Below are 25,673 nucleotides of genomic sequence, written 5' to 3'. Positions count from 1 at the left end.
CAGGGCTATGCAGCATCATTGTTCAGTTATGCAAAAGTTTGACAGATAAAAGATAGATATAGTATACTTTATTAATTTTCAAAGGGAAATTACAGTGTTCCAGCAGCCATACAAACACAGCGCTCACATGCATTCTAAGAATATTATTCCTTTTATCTGCTCAGGGGGGAGTCATTATAAAGTGCTATTGCAGTGGTATTTCTGTATCTTGCCTTTATTATAGCTTAGTTGGCGTACCCTCCATCTGAAAACACTTTTTATTTGGCTCAAATTCATCTAATTTAAAATGTTGAAATGGGCATTCAAACAGGCAATGGCCTTTCCAGTAGAGGTCTGCACTCCCGCGGTAGACCCGCGGGACCCGCGGGTCCCGACGCAAAAGAGTGCGGCGCGGGACAACTTTTGAAAGCTCTTTGCGGGAGCGGGCGGGATGAGAGAGGTGCGTTCGCGGGTGCGGGACAAACCGATGATTCACTGCACTCCCGCAAATTAAATATGTGCGTAAAATTAAATATGGAAATGATTAAAGTACTGTTCATAACTATAGATCAGCTGGACGTTCTGTTAGGCAGCATTAAAAAACGGGGTTTAAGCATAACTGACGGATAGCAGGCCTATAGCCTATATTGCCGTTTACGTGGGTTCAATTTGTTCCTGCTGCTCATTGTCAAAACTCAAAAATCGAAAGCATGACAGAGGAAGAGGGCACCAGACTAGGCCTTCAGTTGTTAGCCTACATTCAGAACCAAGAAACTGACATCTGGAGTCTTTCTCAGGTGTTTGTGCTCCTTTCGTGAGACAGAAAGAAAAACTGAATAGGCTATCCCTCCTGCATGCGGGCTTTAGCGGGCGGGAGTGGGACATCATGTTACAGATGTGGGCGGGAGCGGGACTAAAAATGACACATTACTGCGGGAGCGGGCGGGAGCGGGACAGAATATTGCGGGAGCGGGCGGGAGTGGGACTGAAGAATCAGTCCCGCGCAGACCTCTACTTTCCAGCATACAGGTGACATAATAATAATAATAATAATAATAATAATAATAATAATAAGCTTTATTTGAATAGCACCTTTCATACACAGAATGCAGCTCAAAGTGCTTTACATTTGAAGCATGTAACACAATAATAGAGTCATTCAGTCATTATCAATCACTTTCACTTTTCTTCATTGCTGTGGCCGTTTATGATCCAATCAGCAACATATCAGAAATATAGAAAATAACATGGCATAAGACTGGCAGCCTTAACCCTTTACCCCCCACAAGCACGCCATATGGCAACTGTAGCAAGTAAAAACTCCCATATTCCAGGAAGAAACCTTGAACAGAACCTGACTTAATAGGGGGAGCCCATCTGCTTCTGGCTGGCTGCGCCCTCCAATGGCAGCAGATGTAGAATAATCTGAAAAAGTAGTCTACAGGATAAGATGAGTTAACTAAAAGCTTTCCTATACAGGTATGTTTTCAGATCTTTTTTAAAAATATTTACTGAACTCGCCTGCTTGATGTACAGAGGCAGGGTGTTCCATAGTTTTGGGGCATAATGGATAAAAGCAGCTTCTCCACTTTGCTTGTGTAACCTGCGTTGTGTTGAACCTGCGCGATTCAGCCCTGCACACGCCCAGACTCGAACCCGCAAACAACAGCACCTCGGATCTTGAGGCGTCGGGGAGTGAGTTTTACCAACGTTCTACAAGCACAGCTAAGCTAGCTGGCATCCGTTACACTCACCCCCCTAAACCTCACTCCCGATCCGGGTCACGGCACCAATGTAACCTGCGTTGTGTTGAACCTGCGCAATTCAGCCCTGCACATGCCCAGACTCGAACCCGCAAACAACAGCACCTCGGATCGGGAGGCGAGCGCGCTAACAATTGAGCCAATAGCCCAGGCTACTGGCTCGCATGCCAGCAGCCCTCTTGAGGCGTCGGGGAGTGAGTTTTACCAACGTTCTACAAGCACAGCTAAGCTAGCTGGCATCCGTTACACTTGTGGAGCACTTTGGGTACAATTAAAAGATTAGAATTGGATGATCTAAGTTTCCTTTGTGGTTGATAAGATATTAAAAGCTCAGAGATATATGAAGGTGCTATGCCATTCAGAGCTTTGTAAGTAATTAACATAACCTTAAAATCAATTATATAGGAAACAGGGAGCCAGTGCAGTTCAGCCAACACAGGGGTGATGTGTTCTCTCTTCTTGGTCATAGTTAAAAGTCTAGCCGCAGAGTTCTGTATGAGTCCCAATTTCTTTAGATGTTTTTTGGGAAGACCAGTGAAAAGTGCATTGCAGTAGTCTAACCTGCTAGTGATAAAGGCATGAATTAGTTTTTCTGCATCTTGTTGAGTTAAAAAGGGCCACACTTTGGCAATGTTTCTCAGGTGGAAATAGGTTGTCTGAGTAACTTTACTGATATGGGGCTTAAAACTTAACTCTGCATCTAAGATGACACCGAGGCTTGTTACTTTTGGTTTGACCTGGTGCGCCAAGTTCCCCAGATTACTAAGAACAATGTCTCGCTTTGGTTTTGGTCCAACCAAAAGTACCTCTGTTTTGTCATCATTTAGTTTCAAAAAATGTTTGCTCATCCACTGATTAGTGGAGGTTATGCTATGATCAATGGTGTCAAATGCCGCACTCAAATCCAGAAGAATACAGTAAGGATTGAGACTTTGTTTGAGTCAGTAGCCAGTCTAAGATCATTGACTATTTTTACTAGAGCCATTTCTGTGCTGTGATTTGATCTAAAACCTGATTGGAATTTTTCAAGGATACTGTTTTCGTTGAGGAAGGTATTTAACTGATTACAAACGACTTTTTCAAGTACTTTGCTCAGGAACGGTAGGTTTGATATAGGCATGTAGTTGCTCAGATTAGTATGGTCAAGATTCGACTTTTTAAGTAAAGGTTTCACAACAGCGGTTTTAAAAGCAGTTGGAAATATACCTGTTTCTAATGAGGTATTTATTACCTTGAGAATAAAGGGAGCTAAGCTATCATATACATTTTTTAGGAATCTAGTAGGGATTGGATCCAAAACACATGTTGAGGAGCTGGTTTGAGTTATAATTTTACTAAGCTCAGATTGAGTAATAGTGCTAAAGAACTTTAATTTTGGGGGGCTGTTTTTGGGTGTACTATCAAACATATTACTTGTGTTACCAATAGCCTCCCTTATAGAAATGACTTTGTTTTTGAGTCTGCAAATTCTTCGCATCTTAGAGAGGGTGCCTGACTGAGTGTATCAAAAGGTGTTTGATGCAATAGCCTATCAATGGTGGAGAACAACACCCTAGAGTTTCCACTGTTTTCAGCAATTACCTTAGAGAAGTGGTTCCTTCTCTCATTCGAATAGCTCTATTATAATTTGCTATTTTTTCTTTTAGAATGGCACGGTGAACCTGTAACTTAGTTTTTCTCCATGTTCGCTCAGCTTTTCTACATGATCTTTTTAGATCATGGATATTTTCGTTCATCCAAGGTGTCAGTTTGCTACAGGGCCTTTTTTTAGTCTTTAAGGGTGCCACTCTGTCAAGCAAAGTGCCTAGTTCACGATTGAGAGCCTCTACCATTTGATCAATGGGATGATGTAAAATATCTAAATTTATGGAGTCTATAAGAGCTATGAACTGCTGTTCTGCTCTAATGTCCAAGAGTCACGATTTGATTGCAATTTCGGGATGAATTTTTGAAGTATGTAGTACTATATTAAAAGATACACAATAATGATCAGACATATTTATATCATTTACTGATAAGTCCGTGACTTCTATCCCTCTAGAAATTACTAGATCGAGGGTGTTGCCAAGGTTGTGGGTGGGCCCTGTAACATGCTGCTTTAGCTCTAAACTGTCCAAAACATTAAGGAACTTACTGGCTTTAGCATCAGTTGTCTTATTGACATGAATATTAAAGTCGCCATTTACAATTATCTGATCATAGCTAGTGATGATGAGCGACATAAGTTCAGAAAACTGGTCGAGAAAGCCAGTCCATAGTTTAGGAGGGCGGTATAAGGTTAATAGAAGTACAGCTTGGTCAGCCTTCAGAGTGAGGGCAATATACTCAAAGGAAGCGAATTCGCCAAAGTTGACTCTAGTGCAGCTATATTTGTTTGAGAGAATGGAGGCAATTCCACCACCTTGTTTGCCCTGTCTAATTGAGTGGAAGAAATTATAATTTAGGGGGACAGGTTTCAACAAGAACAGCTTCGCTGTCTGAAGTCAGCCAGGTTTCAACAAGAAACAGAAAATCCAATTTTTTTCACTGATAAAATCATTGATTGCAAAGGTTTTGGTAGTAAGTGCACCTATATTTAGTAAGCCAATGTTAGCTGAAAATGCCTCTGGCTTTTGAGGAATATGCTGAGGTATGGAAAGAATATTTGTTAGGTTTCTAGTTTTAAATTTGTCTTTTCTTTTTACTATACGTTGGGTAGAAATCAACGTTGGAATAGAACTATAAGCATAAGTCATGCTATTGCATGAAGCAGCTTGATCTATGGTAGTAGTATTGTATGTTACCCCGCAGAAAACATTTTCAGACCCATCCACATGTATAATGCCATTCAAATCAATACCTGGGGGGCGTGAATCTGTAATATTTTCTACAGAATGTCAATGCCTCAGTGACATGACACAATACAGTTGGTACACACCCACGCCTTCCGGTGATCATCCTTGGGGTGGTGATTGGCTACAAATCACCTACTAGCCTATCTTCTGGTCAGCTGTGTGATTGTGCAGGCTCTCTGTCTGATTCTTCCCCAAATGCTGAGGCACACCTCAAGTTTTTCAAAAGCTGTGAAAGGCACAGTATGTATGTGGTGTACCAGTGCCGAATGATGGCCATACATTTGTACAGCTCTTTTGGCTCCCATGTTCATAACGGGTAGCAAGTCGGGACATGATATGGGGTCTCAAGTCTAACTGAAGCTGATTTAATATCTAGACAAATATGAGTTTGTTAATTTAACACCATGGGCAAGACCCTATCCACAAACATTGGTGAGTGAGCTCAGTGTTTTCACATGCCATGCAGTCGCTGTAGTTCATGGACGACAACTTTGCTTGTTTGCAACTTTGCCCATCATTTAGATTAGTGTCTATTAGGTCCTTGCCTGTTTTTTGACATTCAGATCATATTGATCTAATAATAATTTTAAAAAAATTGATTGCTTGCTGTTCCAGTTGAGTGTGGCAAAGATGGCAGTTGCCAGCCCCAGGATCTGTGAGTTGGCACAGCCGAAACTGGGCTCTCTACCGCCCCCATTAGACCACCCTGGAAATGGCATTCCGCTTACCTCTGCCTCCTCACGAATCCACCTTCTTGCTGGTAAGACAGCCATACATATACACACACACACACACACACACACACACACACACACACACACACACACACACACACACACACACAAACGTGTACACAGGCACAGACATACACACAGCCAACACACACCATGCCTTTCACATACACCAAGCCTTTCTTGGCCAGGGCTCACTTGGAAAAGAGACTTCTGTCTCAATGTTTCAACCCTGGTTAAACAAATGATAAATAAATACACCTTCACTTTCATAGAGTCACTGACAAAAAAACACAAACACACATATATTGATATTCTATCATTCTGTGGGATCATCCAGATTCCTCTCAAACAGAGGAGACCAAACAAAGAAGTTTTATTCAAAAAAGAAATTCAAATGACCATTCAAATGGCAAATAAGGTATTGTGGAAGATTCAGGACACGCTTGCGCCCCCCCCCCCCCAATGGTTTTCATTTAGCCAGATAATCCATAATAATCATGAGAGGACCCCTCGTAATGCTGCACTCCTGTTTAAATGGTCTCTGTTTCCCTCTCTCTCTCTAACCCCCCCCCCAGCCCCAAAGAATGACCACCCGCAGTACCTGCCGGATCGCCAGGTCAGCTGGCCTCCGTCAGCAACTGCATGTGAGGCTGTGGCTTCAGAGCGTCTGCAGGTACACACTCACAATCACACACTTAACAACACACACAAACATACACATTCAATCACAAACACGCTCAAGCACACGCACACACACAGGCACACACACACTGATCACCTGCAGGTACATATGAGCTAATCTAAAGTGCAAATAATGGGTAAATTGCAGTTAATGCAGGTTTTACATATTATATACTGTAAATACCTTTGATAAATAATTTAGACTTGTTTAGAGATGAGTTTATTAACTGCAGTGATTAAGTTCTGTAGCATCTGAAACACCCCTGTTGCTACCGTGTGCTACTGGTGAACATTGGGAAGATTTGACCATGAGTGAACATTGGGAAGATTTGACCTTGAGTAAACATTGGGAAGATTTGACCTTGAGTATACATTGGGAAGATTTGACCTTGAGATTTGACCTTGAGTAAACATTGGATATTTTCCATCCGATCACGAGATGACACCTCTAAGAACATGAATTTACACTTGGCATTATAAGGGGATCATTGATTTGTCACACACAAATCATCAAATTCCCCAATCTATAGACAAAGAAACATGCACATTATATCTGATTGCAACAACCAAATGTGTTGTTATTTCTAACCAGCATGCATTAGTTTTAGACATATCCAGGGTACTTGAGCATTCTGTTTCGTAGAATGCAGCTTATTTTATTAATATATTATTAATTCAGATTATTTTGCATGGCAGTGCCACAAATAGAACAAAAATGACAAATGAACAACCTTTTCTGAAGCGCTTGGCATGGAAATGAGTACCGGTACATAATTATGCAGAGGATGTTTATGGTTATTAGCAGACACTTTTGTCCAAAGCAACATACAATGACATTACAATGATTACATTAATATAGGCAGTCCTTTAAAGCCTGTGTTGCAGCTTAACCACCACTGTTGATTAATGGGTACATAAAGCACTCAATATATGTATATCATTTTTAAAAATGTCTCCAAATGGTGTTAAATGCCAGTTTTTGTTGCTTTTAGCATTAGCGGGGTTTTTTTTACGCAATTCGGTGATGACGTCACTTTGGGGACTACATGATCTGCGCTTCATTCATTTCAATGCATTTCAATGGACATCGCGGTTACACTTTCAACATAAAGTTTGTATATTTACACTTCGAATTTCGTCACAGCATTTATATCACAGCTACCCTATGATCTACCAATGGTAATAACGGTGCCTGATATCAATTTAGTAATTTTTTCTGAATTTCGGGAGGTCTTGTTTTGGAGGGTATGTTTTACATTCATTCCTATGGGAAACGGTCGCGGTTACACTTTCAACATAAAGTTTGTAAATTTACACTTCGAATTTTGTTACAGCATTTATATGACAACGACCCTATGGTCTAACAAAGATAACAATGTCTTCCGATTTTAGTTTAATGCAATCTTTTGAATTTGAGAGGCCTCGTTATGAGGCTACATAATGCACCTATTCAGTTCAATGCATTATGCTTATAATGTTACAACACTTTTTTTGTTACTGTCGGTGAACAGCACCGAGTGAAAGTCAACATTTTCTTTATATCTAGTGATAGTGATCATGTCGTTAGTTCAGATAAGTAGGCTACCGGGCAAACTTAGTCAGAAGATCAGAATATAAAGCATCATGAAAGCTAGCTATGGGCTAACTTTCCAGTCCCAACTGTGAGCCACCCCTGTTGTTGCAAACTTAGCTTCTAGCCGCCGCCGATTAGGCTGGTCGTGTCTTCAGCATGAATATTTTCGATAACTACTGCTCGTGATTGATTGCCATTGACATCGTCAGGGTACGGCTTACCAAAGAGGGAGATAATATGGGCAAGTCGCAGTTTTGCAGGTGCTTGTGTGGGCTGTGTCGTCGCGATGGAAACTGTGGTGAAGAGCTGCAGTAACTAGGGAAGCGAGTGCATTTTGGCCGCTGGTCGAGACATGATCTATCTAGCTATCTATCTACCTGTCTATATACATATCTAGGCTATCTATAGCCTATCTATTTATCTATAATCTGCGCTATCTACTGCTGAACAATCCCTTACTCGTCTCTCTTTACTCCTCTCTCGTTACTCTCAAGGGTCTCAAGGTGGGCTTTGGTCTGTAGCCTCCCCAAGGTGACGTAATGCAATGCATTGTGGGGGAAAGGAGAATCACTTCAAACGCTGTGAAATAGTACCTGCTTTTTCGTATTATATTCCGTTTTGTGATACCCAACAACATCAAATACAATGGATAACAGTTAAAATGTTTATTACCAACAAGCAAATTGTGCAAATTCGTTGGAAAATGAACCCTGCAACACGGCCTTTAATGTGACCCAGAACACATTCACATTCATACTGTTACAGTTTTTCACAATTGCTAAAATATTAAACCAAGTCCTTTTAGGCAAATCCCTCCACTCTGTGGCAATATTGCAACGCACTTTGGACACATATTGGGCATCTATTTCGGGCAGACATCACAACACCAACCTTGCTTCAGCGGCGAGATCACAACACATGACTGGCACAGTGTATTCACAACACACCACATGATTGGCACGATGTATTCACATCTAGTCAACTTTTGCCGCAGAACTGCCATATTGGCGTTACAAACTAACCGCATGCTGCATTTCTATGGAGGGATTTTTGAGTGCTGTGTCTCCTGATTAGAAAGTCTCTGACTAAACTCCATTCTATGAACCAAATGATCAGTTTCCTGAACACATTTCTTGAATGCGATCCCCCTTTTGGCAAAACCTTTAACAGTTTTCACATATGAAACAAATTTGCAGATCTCATAGACTCTTTTTTTTTTGCAAAACTCTAAACATTCTCATGCAATAAGACACATTTTGCGTTATGATGCACTTGTGATGCATAATGGTAACCGCAAGTGGCAAAAGGTAAACACAAATAGAGCAAAGAGGTCATACAGTGGGCAGTGACGGACTGGACGGTCTGGCATTTGGGCAGATGCCAGAAGGGCCGCGGCCCCTCGTGGGCCGTTTGGGGCGGCCAATCACGGAGCGGCATGCTTGTCGGGTTTGCGCGGCCCATTTATCGTAAAGACGATTTAACAATATCTCTCGGCCCACTATCAAGCATCAAGTGTTACATGGCTTCGAATAAGCCATTTATCTCTAACTCCCTTTTCCTCCTTCATAGTAGGAACCTGATCAGTATGACATGAGTCTCTACACTACAGTCATGGTGACCCTCAATATTTACATCAGTCTACATTCTTTTGTAACCTTATTCAATCAAATGATTTAAAAGTGCATTGTTTGAAATTGGAATACAATAAATATGTTGCCTGTATCTTTTATTTTATTATTGGTTTACAAAAGTTAGGCTACATGAAGCAATGACTTCTGGGAATTTCAAAACCGAATGCGTCTACTTCCTTCAGCACGGGGAATTGCCGATCTAGCATGCCTTGATCCTCGGAATTTTCCCCTTATAAAAGCTAATAAACTGCCCCCAAATGCACTTCGAAACATAAGAGAATGTCTGCTTAAATTCAGTGAAGGTGCTATGGTTGAAAATCTACAGTCGGAATTGACACATCTTGCCACGCACTGGGACAGCCTGAAAAAGTCTCCTCTAAACGAGTATAGGCCTACAGTCAAAGCGTTGGACTTTGATGATGCCGCGGAGATATAGGAAGATACAGAAATAAACCTGGTGACTGGTGAGCAAGAAATGTGCTACCTGCAAGAACTGTGCAATCTGTTGCTATTTCCTTCTCCAGCAGTTAAACCTCTTTACCTGTGCCTACAACTATATATGGTTAGCAAATGAATTCCTACTAACACTGTCATGTACTCAAGTGGCATGCAAACGGAGTTTTTCCACTCTTAAATTCATCAAGAATCGCCTAAGGACACGATTGTCACAGGATAATTTGGAGGCCTTTATGCTGATGGCGACAGAGAAAGAGGTCCTATAATGAACTTGGATGCTGATGACGTGATAGACAGGGTTGCGGAGAAGAGCAAGCTCCTTCACACCTTTTTCACTGCATGACGTTAATTAAGACACGTTTGTGGAGCGGCTGCTCTGATGGGTTTCCCATTTACCAACAAAACTACAGTCGCGCGCAGCCGTGGGGCAGAAGACGCTTGGTGCCACAACGTTATAAACTTGACTTAAATAGTCGCCTGCTGTAAGCTACAATCGGAATTTTTTATATACCCCTGGTCCCCTGTTGTCTCAATGATAATAACATCTCATTTCAGGCTATTATTTCAGAGTTTGCCGTTCATTTGCATTAACATCGTATTTTGTCATTTTTGGCGAAGACATGCATTCCTTTAGGGATATTGAACATATTGAACATTCTCTAACCATCGTGATTTCGAATTGGTGCAGTTCAGCACAAAAACTCATTTTGTTCTTTTCATGGAGAGCACTGCTCTATGCTGTTCTATGGTGCTTTCTGCCTCTTGCGCACGCATGTTTTCGTGACGTTGCATAGAAATCCATGTATTCTAGGCTATTCTTTTTTCATTTTCATATTTCATATTGCATTCATTTTGGAGTTGTGCATTGATATATCCATGTTCTTGGTTCAGTCTTTATGCATATTAAAGTTAGAGTTCATCACCAATGGGGCTACAAACGTGTTATGTCCGTGCATGTGAAGTTATATCTGTGTGTTGCGGGCACATGCACGCGCGTGCCGCTGGTTGGTGAAAATGCCAGGGCCGTTCTTTAATCCCAGTCCGTCACTGACAGTGGGCATCGCTTTCAAATGACCACTTCAGTCGCGCATTACGAGGCGTGAAGCTGCGGAAAGCTTTAGTACCACTTTCAGCCACTGTGCGTCGCTCTGCCACTGTACATCGCTCTGCCTGCCACCCCTTCTGAAAAAGCAGGAGACTTGCCGAGAGTAATCCCAGCCTACGAATTCAATAACAAAATAAATCATGCATAATTAAACATTACCTCGATTTAGGCTACTTGGGTATGGCATTAAGGCTTGACTACACGGTGGTAACGAAAATCGAAATCGAAATTTGCTGTCTACATTATTGTCAGTGTTGGGGGTAACGCAACTACGCAAATCAAAACAGTGGTGTGATAATTGAGCCAGTAGAGAAATAACTGTTCAGAATTAATCTTTAGCCTTGGGTAGGCTTCTGCAGAAAACAATGTTGTTGCCGATTTAATACTATCTGGCGACGTTTTTAAAAGGCTACGCAATAGAGGCTTAGACAACTATGACCCACGTTTTGGTTTCGTAAATTAATTTGCCGTACTTCTTGACTGCAATGTAGTCAATTGACTGCTTGACATGTCATTTTTATTTTTCTGTACAATAAACAAATACATCTGCTTTATGCCGCAGAATTAAATATTAAAAATATTTTCGTTTGCCATAACCCGACCGACCCTGTCAATTTAGAACCGACCCAAATATTTATTTTTTTCCCCTTTTAGTCCGACCGACTTGCCGGTTGTAAACTTGCGTTACTCTAAACAACCAATACAAATAAAATACTATTTATTTTAGTAGGCCTAAGTATTGTGAATATAAATTGCCTACATACAAACGTAGGCTCTCTTAAAGGAACACGCCACCCAATGTCAGTAGTAATATATGTTCTTACCTTAACTTTCACGAGTTGAGTAATACCTCTCCCGTGTCGGCACGTGCACTCCAACGCTCTGGTGCGCGGCTGAACTGTGTTAGCATGTTGCTATGCTAGCGGGCTTTGACGGTAACTAAGCGTAGAAGTAATCAGAAACATCCACGTTTTCCCGACTTAAATACAGTTGCACTAGTAGTTGATAGAAATGCTACGGCCACGCAACATGAAACGTGGCGATTTTCCAAGCGAATAAACCGGAGAACTACAATGTGTGGCGCAATAGCACTTGGGAGTACTTCGACCTAGCGTAGTAGTATTGTTAACACCTAATTGTAGATCCTATCCACCACAGAGTTTAGAATCCATGCTGGATCGACCCTCAGCCTCTCCCTCCCCTCTGAGCGAGAGAGAGGCACACACACTAGAGATGCGCTGATGGGCTATTATTTCAACCATAACTGCATAGCAAAACTTATCATCCATCAGCCATCCATCAGCACCAAAGTTTTTTGACCAATTTTCGAAACCACACCCGCCCACCATCCGCTGGTTGTTTTAATGTAGGCTATGGGTGATGCAGCGCTGCTGACGTGAGGCTAGAAAGCCCTTGCCTGTTCTAGAAAGACTGATCTAATGCAGCAAATATATTAAAAGGCTAAAGTCGTACATTGGCTATGTTGTAGCCTGTCCCCAGAATATCAGCAGCAAACTCAGTCTCTGTCTCGCAAAACAGTCTCCAAATAAAACGCACATCGGCCTGTTGCCTATTCTGCCAGCTTGTGACAATATATCGTCCAAAATGCTTGATTGCATTGCATTCTCCACATTTTTAGCTACATTTTCATGTACCACATCAGCATTTTTGTTCAGTGAATCTTTTGTAAATTGCTTTACAATAGCGTCGGGCCCTTGTCAGCAGCCTTCGGCTTGCCTCTGCCACTATTCACTCCTTGTCTTCCGATGTCATTTCTGAGTCATCTACAGATGTTTACACACATTCACCTCCCTAAATAGAACCAACTTGACGTTGACTTCAACCTGTGTTATATCCTAGATGAGACTGCCTGGGTTATTTTGTTTCGATATTAGCCTATAGGCCTATATAAAACACATTGTAGCCTACCATTCAGGGAATAGGCATTTAAAAGAGAGACAGAGAGTGATATGACTCAGAAATGACATCGGGCGATGGCAGTGCGAGATGTTCAGAACGTAAGAGCTAAAACTTCTACAAACTCAATAACATCCAGCGGAAAAAGAAGGTATAGGGCCTACGAAAAATAGTCGGAAAACTTAGATAAGGCAAGCAAGCAAGTTTGGCGGTTGTTACTAAAAATGTGAACATGCACGTTGTGCGGTGGACTTTCAGAATGAATGGAGTCGGAGTTTCTTTAATAGGCTATCGAGGCGTCATATTTGTCCGATGGCCTGCTATAAAATGCTGTCTGTCTGAAAAAGACGCGCTCGTGCAGTCAAAATGAATGGGAGTCTTCAGAACAGGCTTGTCAGTCACCCTGACATAACAGTGTGTAAAGTAGCCTATAATGTGAATGATCAAGGATTTCTTTCTTTTTGCAAAAAATAAAGTACAATAGGCATTAATTAGTAGGCCAGGAGCATGTTGAAATTATGTGGCAAATTGCGTTTCTTATTACAATGATAAAATTGTAAAAGGACGTGACCGAAGCTGAGGCAAGCCTGGCAATAGGCCTATAGGCCCGACGGTAATTGTAAAGCAATTTACTGAACAAAAATGCTGATGTGGTACATGAAAATTTAGCTAAAAATGTGGAGAATGCAATGCAATTAAGCATTTTGGACGATATATTGTCACAAGCTGGCAGAATAGGCAACAGGCCGATGTGCGTTTTATTTGGAGACTGTTTTGCGAGACAGAGACTGAGTTTGCTGCTGATATTCTGGGGATAGGCTACAACATAGCCAATGTACGACTTTAGCCTTTTAATATATTTGCTGCATTGGATCAGTCTTTCTAGAACAGGCAAGGGCTTTCTAGCCTCATGTCAGCAGTAGAGGTGGCAGTAGGAGTTCAGTCTTTTAGAGACGAATGACCCATTAGACCAGCCTCAGACGAGTCCAGGAAGTGACGTCAATTCCAGAAATAAGTCCATAATTTACTTTACTCTTTATGGAGAATACAGTGGGAAAAAAACGTGTTTTCTTTTACAGTTCATGGAAAAAATAGTCACATTAGGTAGAATCTTTTTATTATTATTCGTAATTCACATGTATTTATTAAATAATCGATCGCGACTGACTGTCCACGTGATCTGCCAGAGTCAGCTGGGAGGAGCTCGTGACTCACGCCAGTGTTGCGCGGGTTTGGTCACAAGCGGCCCGCGGTCGCCCGATATTTTAATCAACCCGACAGCAACTCGGACCGCGAATATTAATTAGGACAAAATTATACCCGACCCGCGATCCGACCCGCTTATTTACAAAATGTGTGCTTTTGGTTATAGCCTGCATGCAGTGTTACAGTAGGCCATTTCTGTAAAACAAACGAATTTATTTGCGAAACTTTATGCAGTAGAACTACACGTGGTAGGCATGCAGGACATAATGTTTGCGCAGGAGAGAGAATGAGAATAAGAGCGCAAGCACGCACGCAACCACCAAGGATTAGAACAGGATAAGATTTGAAGGCCATGGACATACATCTTTCTTTCGAAAACAGAAATGGTGAGGCAAGGTAGGCAAGATACATTGCTGGTCAAAACGTTAGCGTAAGAACTGGTTTATAATGCTGAATGAAGCACAAAGCTTTACTACGTCCACTGTTTAAAGTCACAAACACAACGAACTAAGGTAACTTTTATGCATGCGCGAACCTATACATACCGGTAGATATGGCTGTGTAGTCTGTGCCATAACATTTGTTCCTGCAGGCTGCCCGTTTTGGCTGTCATACTTTTAAATGGCTTCACAAGAAGTAGGCCTAGACCATAACTTGTACTACTGTCATCTTCTTTAACAACTTTTCCCAATATTTCCCATAGCCTATATCGCTTTTCCTGAAGGGGTGTCTTTATTATTTTAACTCGCGTCTTGCTTGTTGCTACTGTTGACTTTACTGTATTGATCCTTTACTGTATTGATGCTAGCCTTCTCGTGATATTTTAAGTAGGCTTATTTGTAGAAAATATATATTAAATTGATTTTAACTGACCCGCCCGCAAATGACCCGAATATCATTAAAATATTTTGTTTATGACTCATAACCGCGGGTGACCGCGGTCATCCGCGGGCGACCGCTTAATTTCGGGCAGACCGCGCAACACTGACTCACGCATAGGGACTCACGGCAGATTTTGCGCGAAATGTTGGTTTATTTAAATGTTGGTATCGTTTGAATGTCCTTCCTATTCATTAACATGAACATGATGACTGATTAAATAAATTACTATGATGTTTAATAAACCATTGTAGGCATACAAGTTATCATTATATCACATCAATTAAGTGTTTTCTGTAGGCTAGGCTACTGTGTGACATGCTTTACACTAGGCTACAGCATAAAAATAGGCTCAACAATAGGCTATCAACACGTTTGCAGTATCACTGTTGCAGAAATCACATACAAGAAAGCATCCCCTCGATTGTTTGTACATTTTTGCATATTCCAACATAAGGAAGCAGCATGAGGAAACTTGTCGTTTTTCTGCCTTATTTTCTAACTACTTTTACGAGTCTGCGGTATCACCAAGTACAACTGTTACAAGAGGGTCTGGCGTCCCTTTGTTATGACGCAACTTCCTGCGACGGTCATTCGTCGGAAAATGACTTAACTCCCTCTCTCTGCGGTATCACCGAGTACAACTGTTACAAGAGGGTCTGGCGTCCCTTTGTTATGACGCAACTTCCTGCGACGGTCATTCGTCAGAAAATGACTTAACTCCCTCTCAGAGGTGGGTCGGTTGCGAACGAACTAGTTCCTTTGAACGGGTCTTTAAAATGAACGACCTGAACTGGTTCGCCTTTCCAGTTCTTGTTCGTTCTTTCGTTCGTCGCTGAATCACACTGACCTAGTGCTGCTGTGAATGCCTATAGACCTCTCCAGAATATATCCCGCCTCCTAACTTCCGTATCCATCCAACTTCCGGGCGTGGATTGTCTATGGGAAATAACATGGCGTTTTGAAAGATCGTACCTGTCAAACTCTGTAGGTGACAAAGTAGAAAAAGCTGCTGGGCAGATTGGCCTACACACTTCTGCCATCTAGTTTCCACTGGATTTTTTGATTTTCGGTGCCGTTTAAGTAGTATAGTCTATAGTATACTACTTAAACGGCACCGACAATCAAAAAATCCAGTGGAAACTATATGGCAGAAGTGTGTAGGCCAATCTGCCCACCAGCTTTTTCAACTTCGCTACCTACAGATGTTTTACCGGTATAATATTTCGAAACGCCATGTTATTTCTCATAGACAATCCACGCCCGGAAGTTGGATGGATACGGAAGTTACGGAGGCGGGACTTATTCTGGAGAGGTCAATGGCCCAGCTTCCTAAGGCGAGAGCCAAACCAATCGTATGCTGTTGTCTGTATTGTTTCTAAAACGTTCTCATCGAATTAGCCAATGAGTGGCATGAAAGCATAGCAACCGTTTCCATGAAAAAAAACAAATGGGCTAGTGAGACTAGTGGGAGAGCATACGATAAAAAATAACGATAATGGTTTACATTAACTCCATTTTGCATTTCAATATTGGCATTTACATTTAAATATCTGTCTAATGGTAAATGCATGCCGTCTTTGTATTTTCTGTGTCATGCCAGGTTAATAAATGTCTCTTCAATCTGTCTCGTTCGTTCGTTCGTTCTCACGCCAAGACCCCCACCTGTTTCACTTCGGTCTGTACGTTCTCGTTACTTCAGTCACTTGTTCTTGGCAGAGTGAAGCAGAAGAAGCAGAGTGATTATGGCTCTAGCTTAGGCAAAATGAGGACTTGAAACCTTTTCATCAATATAATCTTTCTGCCAAGCCTTTAAACATGTTTGTCGGCATAGCCTACTGGGTCTTTGTTCCTTTATGAATGAACACATTTAAAAAAATTTTTTAGCTGATCTAGCCGTAGTCTACTCTATTTACCTTCAATATGTCAATGTAATGTCAAGGTGAATGAACACATTAGCTACTGCTGTTTTGTCTAAAAGTACACATAATCATGAAGTTGCAGCTATATTTGATTACAGTGTTGTGTTGACCGTTTTCACAAACGAGGAGCTGAGAACCTGCATTCCATGATTCACTGCTGAACTACGTAGGCTAGCGGAAATGCGAATGAACGAAAGAACGAACGGTTCAGAATGAATCATCTTGGCGAACTGAACGACGCGAACTGTGTCATGAGAACGAACGACAAAATCCACCTCTAGTCAGCAGCGCTGCATCACCCATATAGCCTACATTAAAACAAACTGCTGTGCAGTTATGGTTGAAATAATAGCCCATCAGCGCATCTCTAGTGTGTGTGCCTCTCTCTCGCTCAGAGGGGAGGGAGGGTCGATCCAGCATGGATTCTAAACTCTGTGGTGGATAGGATCTACAATTAGGTGTTAACAATACTACTACGCTAGGTCGAAGTACTCCCAAGTGCTATTGCGCCACACATTGTAGTTCTCCGGTTTATTCGCTTGGAAAATCGCCACGTTTCATGTTGCGTGGCCGTAGCATTTCTATCAACTACTAGTGCAACTGTATTTAAGTCGGGAAAACGTGGATGTTTCTGATTACTTCTACGCTTAGTTACCGTCAAAGCCCGCTAGCATAGCAACATGCTAACACAGTCCAGCCGCGCACCAGAGCGTTGGAGTGCACGTACCGACACGGGAGAGGTATGACTCAACTCGTGAAAGTTAAGGTAAGAACATATATTACTACTGACATTGGGTGGCGTGTTCCTTTAAATAAAACCCTGTGGCGTCATCTCTACACCATTGGTTTACGCATGTCACACTATGGCCTATACGCTTTGTTTCATTCACACAAACATCTCGACTCAATGCTTATTACTTGGCACGAAGCTCTGGAAGAACTGTGCCCAGATCTTTTCCCATTCTTTCTCCCCTCTAGTCTAACGGTGACCGTGTTGAAGAATTGAAATTGGTTGTGGTCTATTCAGCATTTCTCAAAATATGAGTCTGTTGCATTTCGTTAGATGTCAGAGTCACGCATAAGTATAGTATCAGTATATATACTTTTTTGATCCTGTGAGGAAAATTTGGTCTCTGCATTTAACCCAATCGGTGAATTAGTGAAACACAAACAGCACACAGTGAACACACAGTGAGGTGAAGCACACACTAATCCCGGCGCAGTGAGTTGCCTGCTACAACGGTGACGCTCAGGGAGCAGTGAGGGGTTAGGTGCCTTGCTCAAGGGCACTTCAGCTGCGGCCCACTGGTCGGGGCTCGAACCGGCAACCCTCCGGTTACAAGTCCAGAGTGCTAACCAGTGGGCCACGGCTGCCCAAATAATGTTTGAAAACCACTGGCTCGTAATCACAATAATTTAACACACGACAGTTGGATACTTCATCATGTTCCCATGCCTACATTTTGGTACATTTTACGAGCAAGGTGCTCTGCATGTTCTTAAATAACAATGATCATCAGTAGCCTAATATTCTACCATTATTTTGTGTAAATGGGCTATGCATTGGGTTAGACACCAGGGGCCATATTCACAAAGCCTTTTATCTTACCACTAGGAGTAGTAAAAAAGATTTTAGCTATAGGAGTTTCTCTTAAGAAGTTATTCACAAAGCCTTTTGGGCATGTAAAGTTATTCACAAACTTGGTGGGCATGTAACCCCATATGGATAGCATGGAACCATCGTTTTTCGTTTTGATCTGTAGCCCCCCCGCTGGACTGCACCCCCCGAAAGGAGGGTAGGGGAGACACAGTTTTCTGTGAATATCTCGAGAACCGTAAGGTTTAGGAGGACCATTTTTTTTTTGTAAGTTGATTTCAAGGGGCCATGTCAACCCATTCCATAACCACTCATTTCATGTATAGCGCCACCTAGTTAAACACAAAAAAGTAAAAATGAGGTGTTGTAATCGCAGGTATCTGTGACCTAACATAGTCAAAACTGCACGAAATTGGAAGTGTAGGATCATTATGACACCCTCTGAATGCACGCCAAGTTTCGTGGAATTCCGTTCATGGGGGGCCACACAATAAATTAATTTATGTTACTATACACCAACTGGCCTGTAGGTGGCCGGAGACAGTTTTCTGTGAATATCTCGAGAACCGTAGGGCCTAGGAGGTCCACCTTTTTTTTGTATGTTGATCTCAAGGGGCCATGTCAACCCATCCCATTACCACTTATTTCATGTATAGCGCCACCTAGTTAAAAATTAAAAAGCAAAAATGTAGGTGTTTTCATCACAATATCTCTGGCTGACATGGTCAAAACTGCACGAAATTGAAAGTGTAGGATCATTATGACACCCCTCCGAATGCACGCCAAGTTTCGTGGAATTCCGTTCATGGGGGGCCTTACAATAAAATAATTTATGTGTACATTTAGTGACGTACACCAACAAGGATTCCCGGGACACTGAAAGACCGGGGTACACAAAACTTGGTGGGCATGTACCCCCACATGGATAGCATGGAACCGTCATTTTTCGTTTTGATCTGTAGCCCCCCCGCTGGACTGGACCCCCCGAAAGGAGGGTAGGCCAGACACAGTTCTCTGTGAATATCTTGAGAACTGTAGGGCCTAGGATGACAATTTTTTTTCCGTATATTTGCCTCCAGGGGTCATGTTAACCCATTTCATGTGCACACATGTGCACAAACAGATACATAGCACACACACACATTCACAGTAATCATACGTATGACATATACTCACACAGTAGACATATGTACGCTTCCATGCACAGGCACATACGCAGGCACACACACAAGCACGCACACACACACACACACACACACACACACACACACTCACACACACACACACCCACACACATAACATAAACATAACACAAACAATCAAGAATTTCTCAGAATTATGAACAGGCAAGATGGAGGTGGGGTTGTATAAAATGAATTTTACATGTGAAATCTATGAACTAATCATGTTTTGGGACTTGTTGTCTAGCAGATACCAGTGAGAATTGAGTGTGGATAATGCAATTTAGTGAGACAGTTAGAATCATATAGGCCTTTCAGCGTGATTTATTTTTGTGGAAAAAATGTGCTGGACTGGGCGGCGGTCATATTTTGTACCGCTCTGCGGTACATCTAGTTTCAAATGATGTGCCACAACCAATATAGGTTAGTTCATTTTTTGAAACCTTCCACCCTTCTCTAAAACTGTAAACACCAACCCCCATTCTCAATACTGTATGTGACAGTATGAGACTGTACTTGATTTACAGTAAATGTTGAATCCATTGAGTTATGCAATCTTTGTGCTTTGTTTTGTTTTTTAGATGCAAAACACACTCTATTGCAGTGGTCTCCAACACGGTGCCCGCGGGCACCAGGTAGCCCGCGGGACGGCTATGAGGCGCCCCCAGCGCACTTTCTAAAAAATAGCCAACAGGTCACCTGCAGATCACGCTCTAAAAACACGCTCCATTGTGAAGTTTTCAATAGATATTTAAGTCTAGACCAGAACCATTTTAAGAATGTATGTAGCCATACATCTGTAACAATAAATTGATATTGGTGATACCTTATAAATTGTAGCTGCGTTAAAATTTAGCCTTTGGCTTCAAATCCGTTTCCCATTCAATCTTTAAACAACAACGGAAGCGGAGCGCACACGCTGCTCGCACGCATAGACAGTAAAGGGGAAAAAACTTGCTTGTCTGGTGTAGCCAATGAAAGCATATCTTTGCAAAAGTTCTGTGGCCATTCCATGTTCGTCAAATACGGTTCTTGCATGATTGTTCAAGGACTGAAAAACAATTGCTTTAGCTCACAGGCCTTTTCTCCTCCGTAGGCAACTGCCGTATAATAGCGCTAAAAATGTTATAGCATGCATGACTGAGCAGGACTGTGCATTACCCTTTTTTGTCAGATCATGGATCATTTCAGGTGTGCAATAACTTTAAAAGGAGTTTTCATATGTTAGGGTGGTGTGGGCGATTACTATTGAAATGTTAAAACCGAATTGTCCACTGAAATCAGAACTTAAACATCCCCTGAATTCATAATGGTGGGTTGGTATAAATTGGGTACAAATTGTAACCCAAATTATTAATTGCACAAAAAGAAAGTTTTTTTGTAAAAAAAAAAAAAAAAAATAGATTAGATTCCCCATGCAAACTTTGAAATGAACAAACTGAACAAAAATGTTGGTAGTGTTGCATAGGTTATTGATATTAAATTTGAAAATACAGTTGCTTAATATATAAAGACGTATAGGCCTGCACAAATAATGATCATTTAAAAGTAAAAATCACATAGGCCTATTATTTAGGAGGACTACCCTCGCAAAAAAGGGGTGAGGGTATGTTTGTTTTAAATGAGTAGCCCTCCATATGATTTCGGGTCTTCAGGTAGCCCTCATTCCCAAAAAGGTTGGAGACCCCTGCTCTATTGTAAACAATGAACATTTCTCCTGCAGCTATATGAGCTGCCCTGAACACTGTGTTTTCCATGTTTTGATGTAGTGTCTAATGACTGCTCAGTAGTGTTTTCATTCTGCTTTGTGAGATGATCTGAAGACAGTATTTGGTTTTGAGCACAGGTACAATTACATGCAGATGCAGTGTTGGAAAGCAACAGAATACATGCATTCCGGATTACGTATTTAAAATACAGGTGGTATTCAGAATACAGTTACATTGAGTGAAGGGATAAGGGATTACTTTTTAAATCACTAACATGTAGGTAAAGGGTTTCCAAACTCAAATTCAAATATATTTGATTAATCACACCATGTAGCATATGTATCTCTAAGGTGGCTAATTTATCTTTCCCTCTCTGTTTATATTGATGAACAAAAAAAAAACCTCTCTGGGAATGTTAAATATAAAATTATTTTTTTTGTAGGCCATAGAGCCTACATTATATCCAGCTGGCATGTTTTATAGGTTCTCGTTTCTTGACAGTGTTCTGAAAAAAGGTATGTGTGAAATGGTAGCCCCTCCTTTTCCCCAACTCGCCTGACATTCCCTGCAACATTTAAACTGACTACCTTCTCCTACACGCTCAAACACGCTTACACACACACACGCACTTAGTTTCAAATGTTTGTAACTACACGCGGTGCCAGCAACCGCAACGCAATTCATTCATGCGTGATCATTATTTACACATCTTTCTGTTACTCTAGCCTGGATACCAGACTCTCTGACTTCGCAGAGAGTCTGGCCTAGATCCATTGGCAAAAGTTTATTTCCTGGTTGGTGGACGCTTGTCTGAAGTTTGAAATCATTGGAGAGCTATGAGAGCTATTCCAGATGGAGTACTGTAGGAAAAAAAGAAATCGAGCGGAAGTACGTAGGCAGGCGGAGGTCAGGCTACTGTTACTCACCAAACTTTAGGGGCAGCCGTGGCCTACTGGTTAGTGCTTCGGACTTGTAACCGGAGGGTTACTGGTTCGAACCCCGACCAGTAGGCACGGCTGAAGTGCCCTTGAGCAAGGCAGCTCACTGCGCCGGGATTAGTGTGTGCTTCACCTCACTGTGTGTACACTGTGTACTGAGTGTGTTTCACTAATTAGTGTTTTCACTAATTCACGGATTGGGATAAATTCAGAGAACAAATTTCCCCTCACGGGATCAAAAGAGTATATATACTTATATACTATATACAAACATCTGCAAACATCCACAGAAGTGGGATAGTGGCACCCCCTGGGACACAGAGGAAGAGGCCAGGAAGACGGGTCCAGCTATGGCAGGCGATGTCGTACAGACTGCTGGCCAATGAGGACCTGCAGGAGCAGGAGGAAGAAGGAGCCAGGGGAGGAGAGCCGGCGGTTGACTCTGCTGGGACACCAGATCTTGCAGCTCTGTATAGCCTCATACAGAAGTCCCTGCAGACCCAGGACTGCGAGTCGCTGAATCGGGAACAGAGATGGCAAAGCGTGCAGGTGCAGCTCAACAGCTTTCGTTATGAGCTGGAGCAGAGAGGTGCCTCTGCCAGCAGCTCCACCAGCACCAGCAGTGCCACCAGCAGATCCGCCGATGCCTGCTGCACCATTGGCACCATCTCCAGCAACCTGGTCCAGAGCAGCCGTGCCAAGACTGGAGGAAGGTGACGACGTGGAGCAGTACCTGACCACCTTCGAGAGACTTGCTACAGCCTACAGGTGGTCCCAAGCCGACTGGGCTATATTCCTGGTGTCGTATCTGACCGGTAGGGCATGGGCTGCGTATGTAGCCATGGATCCGTACGACGCGATGGATTACCTCAAGGTGAAAGATGCCATCTTGGCCAAATATGAAATAAGTGCAGAAGTGTACCGGCAGAGGTTCAGAGACCCAAACCTGCATCCGGGGGAGAACCCAAGATAATTTTATAACCGGCTATAGGACTTGTACGGCAAGTGGATTAAGCCGGCCAAAAAGACTGTTGAGGAGATTGGGGAGATCATCATTTTGGAGCAGTTCCTGCGCTCCCTGTCTCCAGATGTGTGGGTGTGGGTCAAGGAGCACCACCCACACACAGGGCACAAAGTAGCAGAGCTTGTTGACTCTTACCTGGCTGCTCGCCATGGAAGAAAGGACTTCCGCTAACAAGGCTCCAGCAGACCAGTGACTAAAAGTAAGTCTGTGGGGTATAGGAGTGGAGTTGGTCCTAGATGAGCAGAATAGGGGTCCAAGCACCAGACATTACCCACCACAGCATAATGCTCACACCAGACCTACTAGCCCACCTACATTCACACCCCCCATAAGTAGGGACAGCTATGTATGTCACTATTGTGGTAAGCCAGAACACCTCATCAGAGAATGCCCAGTCAAGAGTTCTGTGTGTTCCATCCCTGGGCCTATTAGAGACCCTGTGTATGTTGGCAACATACAGACCATAGAGGTCACTGTGAATGGCAGGCCAGCAAGGGCTCTTCTTGACACAGGCAGCACCCAGACTCTCATGCAACCCCACCTGGTGGGTCAGCCTGAAACGATGACAGGGGGACGCCTCAGAGTGTGCTGTGTCAATGGGGATGAGCATGAGTATCCTATAGTGGAAATATGTCTTGAAGTTCAAGAACAGACCTATAGGTTAAAAGCTGCCATTGTTAAGGGGTTGAGCCACCCAGTTGTTTTGGGCCAGGATGTGCCAGAACTTGTGCAGTCTACTCTGCCAATGAGTATGGTTGCTACCAGGTCTCAGACAAAGACAAATACTCAGAGACTGTTAGAGATTATGCCTTACAGCCAAGTGGAGATCAGTTCTCCAGAGAACTTTAAAGCAGCAAAGGCCCGTCAGCAGCGCAGACGAGAAAAGCTGTTGGGCACTGTAAGAGTTATTGCTGACTCACTTCCTGTTGAAAGGGAAGATGTATGGTAAGTTCCCCATGATTTAAAAGAGCTACAGAGGCAAGATGAGTCCCTAAAAGAGCTCTTCAGTAAGGCTACAGAGGTTGAAGGGGTGAGCACAGGCCAGGCAAAAGCTCTTTCAGGAGAGTTTTACCTTGTGCAGCAGGGCCTGCTATATCACCAGCCTGAAGGGGGCAGCACTGAGCAGCCAGTTGTTCCCCATAGCCTAAGACCCAAGATCCTGAGTTTTGGTCATGACATTCCCTGGGCAGGTAATTTGGGTAGTGTAAAAACACTCCAGAGAATAACTGGCAAACTCTTTTGGCCAGGCATATATACTGAGGTATACACATGTAAAACCTGTCCCATATGTCAGATCACAAGCAAGCACAAGGTCAAACCATTTCCACTACAGCCTCTCCCAGTTATTGATGTGCCATTCACCAGGATAGGGATGGACATAGTTGGACCCTTAGAGCGCACACAGCCCAGCCACCAATACATTTTGGTAATTTGCTATTACGCTACACGTTACCCCGAAGCTTACCCCTTATGCAAGGTCACTGCTAGGACAATTGCCCCTGCACTACTTCAGCTATTCTCCAGGGTAGGGATCCCTAAGGAGATATTGACTGATCAGGGAACAGCCTTTCTCTCAAACACGATGAAGCAGGTGTATAGGTTGTTGGGGATTAAGGGTATTAAGACCACTCCTTACCACCCCCTGATGGACGGACTGGTAAAAAGTTACAACCAGACCTTGAAGGGCATGCTGAGGAGGTTTGTGGCTTCCAATGGCAAGGACTGGGACCGTTGGCTCCCCTACCTCATGTTTGCCTACAGGGAGGTTCCCCAGGCCTCGACAGGGTTCTCCCCATTTTAAGGTCCTGTTTGACAGACAGGTGAGGGGCCCACTTGATCTCCTTCGAGATGCCTGGGAGTCACCAAAGGAGACCACCACCAACATCCTCACCATGAGGACAACCTTCACCAAGTGCAACAGACCCAGACCAGCTGGTATGACCAGAAAGCAAGACAGCGGACATTCCAGCCAGGTCAGAAAGTTCTCCTACTCCTGCCTACGGAGGAGAACAAGCTGCTGGCCAAGTTTCAGGGACCTTACAGCATCAGCAGGAAGCTGGGGCCCACCACCTACGGGCTGGAAATGCCAGAGAGGAAGAAGCAGCAGCAGGTGTTTCACATTAACCTGCTGAAAGAGTGGCACAAGAGAGAGGTGACACTGAGCCAGCAGCTGCTGGTACAAGCAGTGAAGGATGAGGAAGACACCCCGGAGCAGTTCTTCCCTATAGACCATCCAGCAGGAGAGATCGACCTAACCCATCTCACCCCACAACAACAGCAGGAGTTGCGTGCTGTCATCCCTGACAGCCTGTTCAGCGACCAGCTCGGAGTCACATCCATGGCTGAACACAACACGTCCTGCTGAAGGACTCCACTCCAGTCCGGCAGCAGATGTATCGAGTTCCCGAGCGAATGTTGCCCTGCCCTTCAGGAGGAACTGCAGGTGATGCAAAGACTGGGAGTGATTGAGTGGTCAGAGAGTGTCTGGAGCAGCCCTGTCGTCCTGGTTCCAAAGAAGGACGGCAGCATGTGTTTCTGCATTGA

General features: G+C 43.1%; 1 protein-coding gene across 1 annotated transcript in view; it reads left to right on the top strand.

The window, feature by feature from the left end:
- Positions 1 to 25,673, top strand: part of spmap2 (sperm microtubule associated protein 2) — a 42,473-nt gene that overhangs the window by 3,378 nt on the left and 13,422 nt on the right. Inside the window, exons 6-7 of the mRNA XM_076293176.1 lie at positions 5,192 to 5,336; positions 5,886 to 5,983. Coding sequence (XP_076149291.1) covers positions 5,192 to 5,336; positions 5,886 to 5,983 — 243 coding nt within the window. The remainder of the gene's footprint in view (positions 1 to 5,191; positions 5,337 to 5,885; positions 5,984 to 25,673) is intronic.

This window comes from Alosa pseudoharengus, unplaced genomic scaffold (assembly GCF_046254945.1).
Source record: "Alosa pseudoharengus isolate Yale_2024_CS ecotype anadromous, Long Island Sound unplaced genomic scaffold, YU_APseudo_1.1 YU_APseudo_1.1_scf_2, whole genome shotgun sequence".
NCBI classification, from domain to species: domain Eukaryota; kingdom Metazoa; phylum Chordata; class Actinopteri; order Clupeiformes; family Clupeidae; genus Alosa; species Alosa pseudoharengus.
The sequence above is the reverse complement of the archived record's forward strand: the minus strand, read 5'-3'. Positions and strand labels throughout refer to the sequence as shown.